Genomic DNA, 10510 nt, shown 5'->3' on the forward strand with positions numbered 1-10510 from the left:
ATAACGTATACACAGCGCAGATGCCCTATAGACATCTGCCACCTAAATAGAACACACCTAGAGCACGCGTATCCTACTGTTGCCATTCCGCGTTGTTGTTCTTCTAAAATCGCTGCTATGTTTCAGAAGCATTGCGACAGCGATAAACTTGATGATGAGAAACGTGTGTAGGCTACATAATGCACCGTGCTGCTGAACGCGCGTACACGCACAACCCAAACAACGTCATTTCGTCTGATTGTTCATCCTGCTTACCGATAAGCTTTCCAGCGCAAACTGAGTTGTTGGCATTTCAAGATTAGGTTATAAGCATACATCCTTTTGGAAACAACATATTAACAACACTGACCTATATACGCTGTATCAGAAAACATCAAAAAGTAATTCAAGACAACAAAAAAAAATCACACAACCATTGTAATGTAATTATTTGTGGTTCCTGCCTTCAATAAAATAAAGGCAGTGTTATTATTATTATAATTATTATTATTATTATTATTATTATTATTATTATTATTATTATTATTCTTTTATTATAATAATAATAATAATAATAATAATAATAATAATAATAATAATAATAATACATCTAAGATGAGGGCTCTTCTGTGCAGACTGCCTGGTTTGCCCTGGGCTAAGAATGATGAAGAATTCAGCTGACACACAATAACATCTTCCACTGGGGTCCTCCTCCACACCTCAACTGACTCCTGTGGTCACAGGTGCAGCCATAGCAAGACACAGTAAACCAGCATTTGTGAGCTGCTTTTTACAGCTGTTTATCATTTTGTATTATTGCTATGCTGTGTTATAAGTTACGTTTTCTCATTGAATTTAAACAATCGAATTTAAAATATAAATTGAAACTGAATTTAAGTGTTACGTATTGCAATTATGAGCAACACATAATTTAAACCTGAAATAGACTTGACTGAGATAAAAAAAAAAAAAAACAACAACAACAACAACAGTCCAGATGTGTGCCATGGTTTGGAGGCGTAGATGAGAGGAAGATGATGCTGAGAGGGGTGTTGCGGAGGAGGAAGAGGAGATATAAGCGGGACGAAGAGCAAGCGATGGCAGGCTGACCCTGCAGAGCACAGCTGTTTACACTGAGCGGAGGACACGGTGTTCGGCCACGCAGGCCACAGAAGAGGGGCGCGGATCCGAAACGGCTTGGCGCAGAGGTCGGCCGGGCCAGGGGGAGAGCTGCGTGCCACACCGCTCTGTTCAGCGCCCGAGGGGGGTCCGCGCGTCGGTCTGAGAGTTTGGGCTGGAGAGCGTCATGGCAGGGCGGTGACCCGCCACGGCCCCCTACAGACCCATGCAGCTCCCGCTCCTGGTGCTGCTGGCTGCCTGGGCCAGTCCCCGCTGCGCAGACGTGCGCGCAGACGCTGCTCCCTCTGCCGACCAGAGCAGCCGGCTGCGCACAAAGTGGCAGGTTTCTCTCCGAGAGGCCAGACTGCGCGACGGCAACAAAGGTAAGGGCAGCAGGACGGACAGGTTCTGAGGGAGCTGGGGCTTTAACTCAGGTTACAGGTTCAAATCCCAGAAAGGATTGTGTGATTCAGTAAGCTCCTGAAGTGAAACTACATTTCCAGCTGTGTAAATAGATAGTGTGCTGCATAAGTCACTTGGGATAAGAGCATCTGTTTAATGTCTAAATGAAAATCCCAGGCAGGGGGAAGAACTGCAGAGGTGGCCTCTCTGAGGATTTTTTCCCGGCTGTATTAAAAGTTTGAAGGCAAGATGGACGATTTCTTTCTCCCTTTTTAAATGTTTAAAATGACACATTAAAGCGGGCGAAATTGACTGGTGTTCCAGTATTTGGTATTTTTTTTCTTCCTCTTTTACTGGTTTTTCTCTAGGAAACAAATTTAGCAATAGTCAGACCTAAAATAGACAGCAGTCTAATTACATACGAGGGCGAGTCAGTAGCTTTGGAATCATCTGACTCTACCTCACACCTCACACTGTAGTGCAATTAAGGAGATTCAATAGTTTTGAGGTGAGGAAGAATGGCAGTGTAGGGATAAATTGCAGGTGCTATTGTTTGGGGGTTTTAGTGGTGTTTCCCCAGTCACTTTATGACATGCCCCGTATTGCTACCACACAGCCCTGTCACTGTAATCAGCACCGCAAGGCCAGCTGGCAAGAGAGCTTGGGGAAGGACATTCTATGTGCCTGCAAACTCGCACACACAGAGGCGAGTCTGTCTGTGTGCGTGTGTGTGTGTGTGTGTGTGCGTGCCGGAACACAGTACAGTATTGCTGATAATATCTTAATGTTTCTTGCTTTTAATGTCTTTTTCTCTTCCAATGGAAACTCACTAGAGTACTAATGGTGGCCTTCTTTATAATAATGGCCTGTTTATTAGGACTGTGAGATGTACATGCTGGTTTGTTTTGAGTCCAGAATTGACAGACACAACTTGTCAACTAGACAAGAACAATTTTCTCACCACCACCAATCACTGTCCTTCCTCTCAACAGGTGCCTCACTTCCTCGCCCAATTACAGCTGGGAACACCAAGCAGCTGCTCTACTGCCGCATTGGGATTGGCTACCACTTACAGATCCTGCCCAATGGGACAGTAGGAGGGGTGCATGAACACACCGAATACAGTATGTTCCGCTGACCTTTTGTCCACTGATAATAAGCGCACTAGTCACGTCAGCAGAGCGATTACTGTCTTTCACAATAAACACATCAACCAATCAAGCTTCAGCACTGAGATTCACTACCATATGTATTATTTAAGCACAAATCAGGATCTGTTATGTGATGCAACCATGTGACAGTATTAACCAGACCTGGATTGAAATAGTATATGTTTTGGATTAAAATACTTTTCCGCATTTGATTATGCTTGTCTGGTGTTTTGGAACAAATTAAATGATCCCAAAAGGGTAAACCCTGCCCAGCTGCTCCACCCTGGAGACTCAAATGCACAAGGTGCGATCAAGAGAGCACAGAAAAGTATTTGAATCAAAAAACAAATACTATTTGAACCCACATCTGGTATCAAATGTGAACACACATTGACCTTTAGTCACATCAGTGTCATTTTCCATTTTTATAATTATTTAATTCAGATTGGTGTTGTTGTTACTTTTATTATAAACCAGAAGTCCATTATATGGACAGATGGGAAGTTGATGATGTCATCAATATGAATGATGTGTGTCACACTCTTGATGGATAAGTGAATCTTCTTATGTCTGTCACATTCTGACTTTCTGTGTGCCTTTAATATTACTGTCTGAGTGTCTGCTGGGATCTGACTATCCATGCGTCTGTAAGGATGTCGAACATTATTGTCTGTTACTGTAGGGATGTTTGTCAGAATTGTATTAACTGACTGTATATTTGTCAGGCTGGCTGAAGGTGTTTGCGATGGAGCAGGGGGTTGTAGGAGTGCAGGGTCTGGAGAGCGGGCTATACCTGTCTATGAACAAAGATGGGATCTCACATGGATTGGTGAGTGTGTCCTACACGGTCATGTGCCCTTAGGCACACAACATAATCATCAAGATTATCACGCAACCAATGAATATGTTTAAATGTGATGAACCACACCATCTCTTTGTACAAATATCTTGACTACTCCAGTGGAATTGTGTGAACTAAGAATGTAATGTTTCCGAAGCCTCTAATTCAAATGTTGATAGAAACCGTTGAGCACAGAACAAAGGCAGTGTCCCCCCCATATATCAATGAGCTATGCGATAGGTCTGCACTAAAATAAGAATAATTTAACTGGCTTTTTAATTAATTTATTTTCAGCATGGGAGCTATGAAACATTCTATCGCTCAAGTCTTCATCAGTCATCATCGGCTCAAATGCCAAACTGTCAGCTTTAGAGCGGCCATAAAAAGGAATTGGGTTCAGTCATTTTCTGGTACATGAATTCAGAACATGTGAATTGCAGAGAGGAGGCGGGGGAGAGGAGGAGAGGGGGGGAGGAGAGGATGGTGGATGAGAAGGGGGTGCCAGCTGGATAAGGGGGCAGTCATCCATGCATCCATCTATCCATTATCTAACCTTCTTATTGCTGGTCAGAGTCAGCCTATCCCAGCATGCATGGGCAAGAAGCAGGAATACACCCTACACAGGTCGCCGATCTATCACAGGGCAAGGGACAGTCAAATCATTTACATATACTGACAAAACGGGACATACAAAAAAAGTACGCAAGGCTGAGTCCGGTCCCCCAAAATATCCGCCAGTGGGGTAACAGAAATCCTCAGTGGAAACAAATGAATACTCAAGCTGTGTGATTAAATCTCAGGGGGAACCTGGACATGCTGGAGAGGTGGAGTCCGTTCTTCACTGTCTGGCCTGGTGACAATCGTTAGAGATGAGCTCAATGGCAATAGAGAGATAAGAGGAATCTATCGGAGCAGTTTTTGGGCAGATTACAGCCTTATGTATAAAACCAGGGGAAGGGCTGTGTGAAAGTATATTCTTCCCCCTGACCGTCTCCCCCCCCCCCCCCCCCCCCCCAGAGCCAGTTTACGCCAGACTGCCTCTTCAGGGAGAGTCTGGAGGAGAACCATTACACCACCTACTCCTCGCTCTCCTACCCAGGCTTCTACCTGGCCCTCTCCCCCAAAGGCGGGGCCAGGAGGGGAGGCAGCGTGAGCAAGGAGCAGCCCTGCACCCACTTCCTACCCCGGAGAGTCCTTCCCCAGGCAGAGAACAGCCCCCACTAACTTCTTAACGGTAGACCTCAGCTCCTGCTTCTGGGGGTATGATCCAGGCCTCCAATCGCTAAACGTCCCCCTCGTCTTAACAGAGAGGTGGAGGAATCTTGTTGTCAACACCAACTGAAGCTGTTCTGATAACACCGCCCTGGCCATTAGGCCTGAAGTAATAAACTAGCATTTTTTTTCTCTGGCCCTGGCCTCTTGTCCATGCAGTAGGTTGCTGTGTGCCATATTGGGGGAGTGGTATTGGAGGGGGAGGGGGTAAAGGCTCAGATTGATATCAGCAGCAGGCTCTAATGGCACAGTCATATCATGTTCCCAGCATGCTCTCCGTGTTCTACGTGTTACAGCCTCTCACAGCCAGATGGTAACAGTAATTAATGTCAGTGGCAGTGGATGCTCACATCACCCACTTTCCTGCTGACAGGATGTCCGTTACACCTCTTCATGAATACTGACAGGATATATTGAACTGGAGTTTTTCAGCTTTAACAGTGAGCTCTACATGTTTCACGTTTTGGAGTCTGGATCGTGGTGTCTTGCGGGTATTGAGCGATCCTGTTTCAGGTCAGATGGGACACACACACTGCTGGCGGTCTGTAGTCCAAAGATCTGAGCCCAAACAAAACATTTTATTCTCCCTGTCCCCCGCCCATCCCCCCCCCCCTCTTTTACTGTGCCGTGGTTATTTAATGCCCAGTTCAGACCAATGAGGTACCCCGTTACAAGCTGCAACCGGCCACTCTTTGCAATGTTCTAGATTCTAGAACTTTCCACCCATGATTAGACAAGTTGAATCTTCTGCAACCAAGCAGCGGTGTCAGATTCCAAGCCAGGGAGTTCACACATTGAAGTGGTTTCATAATGTCGTAAATCTTTGGTTTGAACTGGCCTTAATACACATTGTCAATGAAACAAAGTATTAATGTGAGGAAAAGTTATAATTGTGTTTCACTCAAAGGTCTTACCCATCAACTGTGCCTGGACTGACCCTCCCTGGGTAGCTTTGGGTGTCTTAAGAGATGGAAACTATTTTACATTTTATTTTAACATTGTTAAATTGCATATGTACTACAATTATGTATCTGTACAAAATGTATAGTGAGGTTGTTCTACAACAGCACTGCCACACTGCAAGAATTCTGTGTGTTATTCCTTATCCTGTGAAATGATTTATTTATTTATTATTTGTCATTAATTTGTAATTAATAAAAGTGTTTAAGGGTGTTTTGATGTTTGTTACTTAAAATAACTGTGCTCTGATAATGAAAAAGAATTACAACCACATGATCAAATGTTTCACAGTTCCACTTATTTCCTGTTCTTACCTTTTTCTTTTCGAGCATTTATTATTTTGTCAAGCTTTCCGTGATATGGTCTCATACTCACACTCACTCAGACACTGCGCCAAAATGCTGTGTCAGTGACACCACCTACTGCCAGAACAAACTCATTACAACATAGCTCTCACAAAAGGGTTTGAGGATCCAGCAATGTTTGTACTCACTCACATAACAAACACTGTGGATTGTACACTGGATGTTGAAGAGACAGAGGAACATACTGTCTGCAAGCAGTAGCACAAGTAACAGTTCTTACACATACCCTTCTACCTTTCTCATCTCATGCCTTGAGAAGAGCAGAGCATACTCAGAATACTTGCTCAGTATCGACTCCCATGATAGGGTTTTCTGAATGCTAAAATGGCTGACACTGGATAAGTGAATCACTTGTGCGCACTGGCTGATGTCACAGTGAGTGTTGTCACCTGTAGCCTTGAGCCAGAGATAAAGCTTGCTCACACTGCAGTTAACAGGGCCTCAGAGGTCAACACTCCTGCCGGGTAAATGTGAGGTTCACCAGCTGGGGGAAGCTGGAACTGGGGGTTACCTGCTTGTGCGGGCTGAGTGTTCTGGCGTAAGATGTAAGTTATGCATCCAACTGGTGGGGAGTGCTTAAAGGCTCATGGGTAATATATGGAGAGGGCTCTTTTGAAGTTTACTACTTTCTTGAATTGAGGGAACATGCTGTCCAGAGACAACGCTAGTCTATTGTTGGTTTACAACATGGCTACCTCAGTGCTGATAACGTGATAGCTGTTGGAACGGAATAAAGCCGTTTATGTTTATAGTGTTGACTCACTGAAATTGCTGTTGACACTCATAGTCATCCAGCATCCAGCTAAAACTGCCATTACGATGGGCTTCATTGACATGCAGTTCAGCCAAGAGAACGTCTCTGCTCAGCTGCCAAAACACTCCTCACCCTCTGAAGAGAGGCGGGGGACTGGCTGAGCTGCCCAGGCCTCTGGAATCAACAGCACTAATAAAACCACCACACAGAGACCTGTCATCCACAACCCATTCCCACCGTCATTATTACCCAAAGTGCAACCGTTTGTTTGGTTTTAAAATTATGGTGATTTAATGAAACGACAGTGGAGCTAACGGTGCCATTAAAGTTAGGAGCCCTCCCCAAAAAAAGAAAAAAACACACACAAACACACACACTCACACTCTCTCTCTCTCTCACGCGCACACTCGCACAAGATTAATCCTGCCCTGGTCTTCACTCAGAAACAAAACAAGCACTGAAAGCGCATGAGGGTTAGGCATTGTTTATTCCAAAATAGGACGTTCTAAGGCAAACAGTAAGCAAGTGACTGGTAAGAGAAAAGAAAGAGAGAGAAGAGGCAAAAGCAAGGAGGTCAGGACGCAGTGAAAGAGTGGCGAGGATCCCGGTCCTCAGTACTCCAGCGGCCCTCACACTGAAGGTACCGACTCGCCTCTCAAACCCAGGGAAACACACAGCAGCCCAGACAGAAAAAGCACACTTCATTAATCAAAGAAAATACAAAAAACTATGGCCTTAATTCGAGTAGAGTTTTAGGACAGTTAATAATATGGGACATTTTTTTAAAAATGTATCTGTACAGCACATAAAACTGAAGTTTAAAGTGACCAGCTGCACTATGGTTTGGCTAGAGATTACGAGGCTATAAAAATCACGAGAGAAGTCGAGTTTGTGTTTTTTATGAAACGTCCGCGTTTAAAAACACAGCATAACCTCATTTTATTCTAGTTTTTAAACAAATGAATTTAATAATGCCTATGTATACAAATAAAGTATACCACGTGCAAAATATACCTGTACTTTCTTATATGACCTTCTTTTGCCCTTCAGATGCTCTTTTTACATAATTTTGGCTTCTTTTTTTTTTACTGGATAAGGTACTCAGTACAGAGACATGAGAAGGTAGAGCAGAGGAAATAAAAGTACAGTGCGTGTACAGTAAAGTACAGTACAAGTGTACAGTAAAGTACAGTGCGTGTACAGTAAAGTACAGTACAAGTGTACAGTAAAGTACAGTGCGTGTACAGTAAAGTACAGTACAAGTGTACAGTAAAGTACAGTGCGTGTACAGTAAAGTACAGTACAAGTGTACGTACTGTACCCTCTCCAACAATGAAACCACCCCCTGCAGCCCTCTCCCAGAACTGTTTCCATGACAATGACCAGGAAGCAGGAAAAAACACATAGCTAAGATACAGAAAGGGCATTGTCAGAAATTCAATCACTTAGTGACCTCAAACTTTTAGATTTCAACAAATACACAAACATGTAAGAATTTAAGAATGTGGTTTGAACCAGAATGACCCACCATTCAAGAAACGGGGGCCCTCCATATTGGTCCTCCCACCCTACCTGAAGACATAGATATCTTCATTCAAGTCTAAAAATGGTGAGGTCAGAAAGTGACTGATTTTGGATGGAATGCCCAAGAAGGTAGCTAAGGATAGCCATTTCATTTCCTTCACCGTGTTCATTTTCAAACATTCTAAAATCCAATCTGGTTACAATTCAAGATTCCTGTGCTTGTTTAAGTTTTACTTACAAAACAATTAAGAGGTATAAGGCCTTTTTTGTTGCTTGCTCATGTTAGAACAGATTTCTGGGTCAATATGCTTATTAGCCTCTCTTTTCTTTTTCCCTCCATTTTTAGAAAAAGCCACCAAACCCTAAAAAGGGCAGCGCTTTAATAATGAATCTATACATAAATATTCCTTACAAAAACATCACAAAACAAACAGAAACAAAAAAAGAGACACTCATCTTTTATGTTCATATATAAAAATAGCTTTGTCTTTTTTTGTGTTTGTGTCCCGGGCTGGGCAGTTGAAGCCCTGAAGTCCATCGTTCACGTGAGCACAGCTAGTCAAACACAGGCATGCTAACTGCAGAACATCAGTACAGGTATTGGCATCCCAAAGGGAGGGGGGGGGGAAGGTTTTTTTTTGTTTTTTGTTTTTTTAACACTTGCTTTAGTTTTTTTTTTTCATATTTTGTATCTTAACATATAATACAAAAAAAAGTGCACTCTTCTACAACTACATATAAAACAGTTTCTGAAATGAAACTCCTGACACACAAAGCGCTCAGTGTACGTGCGTGCGTGTGTGTGTAACATGTTGCACTTGTGCTCTCTGTAGTGGGTGTACGGGTGCGTGTGTCTGTGTAACGGCCTGTGTGCGTGTGTGTGTGTGTGTGTGTGAGTGAGTGTGTGAGCGTGTGTGTGTGTTTGTCTATACTAGTGAGGACATAGTGTGTGTGTGTGTATATTAGTGAGGACACAGTGTGTGTGTGTGTGAGTGTGTGAGTGTGTGTGTGAGTGTGAGTGTGTGTGTGTATAGTGTGTGTGTGTGTATAGTGTGTGTGTGTGTGTATAGTGTGTGTGTGTGTATAGTGTGTGTGAGTGTATAGTGTGTGTGTGTGTGTGTATTGTGTGTGTATAGTGTGTGTGTGTGTATATTAGTGAGGACACAGTGTGTGTGTGTGTGTGTGTGTGTGAGTGTGAGTGTATAGTGTGTGTGTGTGTATTGTGAGTGTATAGTGTGTGTGTGTGTTTGTGTATACTAGTGAGGTCACAGTTCTACTGCAGTGAGTCGCTGGTGTCCAGGCCCAGCCCGGTCATGTTAGCGTTGGATAGCTCCGCCTCCTCGTCATCGATGCTGTCGCCTGATTCGTCGTCACTCTGCCCCCCCATCATCACCTGCTGTACTGCCAGTGTCGCTCCGTCCGACGTCAGCGTCTGCAGCCCGTCAACGCTCACATCCACCGTTACCATGGTACCTGCAGGAACACGTGCCTTACAATACCATTCACCATCAAGACGCGCCGTTTCATAAGCTACCATCCATCGTCAAAATGTTTGGCTTCATAAGCCACTATTCACAGTCAAAATGCATTGTTTTATAAGCTACCATTCACCGTTAAAATGCATTGTCTTATAAGCTAGCATTCACTCTCAAAATGCATTGTTTTATAAGCTACCATTCACCGTCAAAATGCACTGCTTTATAAGCTACCATTCCGGGTGAAAATAGACTGCAATAAACTAGCATTCCTAGTACACAGTTTTGTGTAAAACTACTGTTTGCTGTTATAATGCACTGCATTAAATTACCATTCACTAAGATTTGAACCTGCAACCTCAAGCCCATATCCCAAACCATAATACTACATTGCTTTCAGATAGGAGCCCAGCCCCTTAACCGCTGCACCACACTGCCGCCTTATCCTGCAGTACAGCAGCGTACCGTCAGCCATGGCAACCTGTTGCTGGGATACGCCCGAGGCGATGGAGTCAGGCCAGAAGCGCTGCAGGGGCCGGTTCTGAGGAGTCTTCTTCTTGGTTTTGGGCGTCTCTGAGGAGCTGGCATCCAGCATGGGCTGGAGGATCCTCCTCCGAGCGTTAATGAACCTGAGAGAAAGAGACAGGACTGAGAGGCAGGGAGTGTGG

General features: G+C 43.9%; 2 protein-coding genes across 4 annotated transcripts in view; one reads left to right on the forward strand and one right to left on the reverse strand.

The window, feature by feature from the left end:
• The first annotated feature begins 1324 nt into the window (after positions 1-1324).
• fgf9 (fibroblast growth factor 9) lies at positions 1325-4716 on the forward strand. The gene is made up of 4 exons (XM_061225745.1): positions 1325-1481; positions 2520-2624; positions 3377-3480; positions 4510-4716. The coding sequence occupies exons 1-4, from the start codon at positions 1325-1327 to the stop codon at positions 4714-4716; spliced, it is 573 nt and encodes a 190-aa protein (XP_061081729.1).
• Positions 4717-7311: 2595 nt separating this feature from the next.
• LOC133116956 (homeobox protein PKNOX1-like) overlaps positions 7312-10510 on the reverse strand; it is a 10664-nt gene continuing 7465 nt past the window's right edge. Inside the window, exons 9-11 of one of the 3 annotated variants that reach the window (XM_061226991.1) lie at positions 10308-10471; positions 9601-9840; positions 7312-9506 (exon numbers count right to left, since the gene is read on the reverse strand). In XM_061226991.1, the coding sequence (XP_061082975.1) occupies positions 9641-9840; positions 10308-10471 (364 nt within the window). In that variant the 3' untranslated portion in view covers positions 7312-9506; positions 9601-9640. Of the gene's footprint in view, positions 9507-9542; positions 9841-10307; positions 10472-10510 lie in introns of those variants that run through there. The other 2 variants (XM_061226992.1, XM_061226993.1) reach the window with 2 other exon arrangements.

This window comes from Conger conger, chromosome 17 (genome assembly GCF_963514075.1).
Source record: "Conger conger chromosome 17, fConCon1.1, whole genome shotgun sequence".
Lineage (NCBI taxonomy): Eukaryota > Metazoa > Chordata > Actinopteri > Anguilliformes > Congridae > Conger > Conger conger.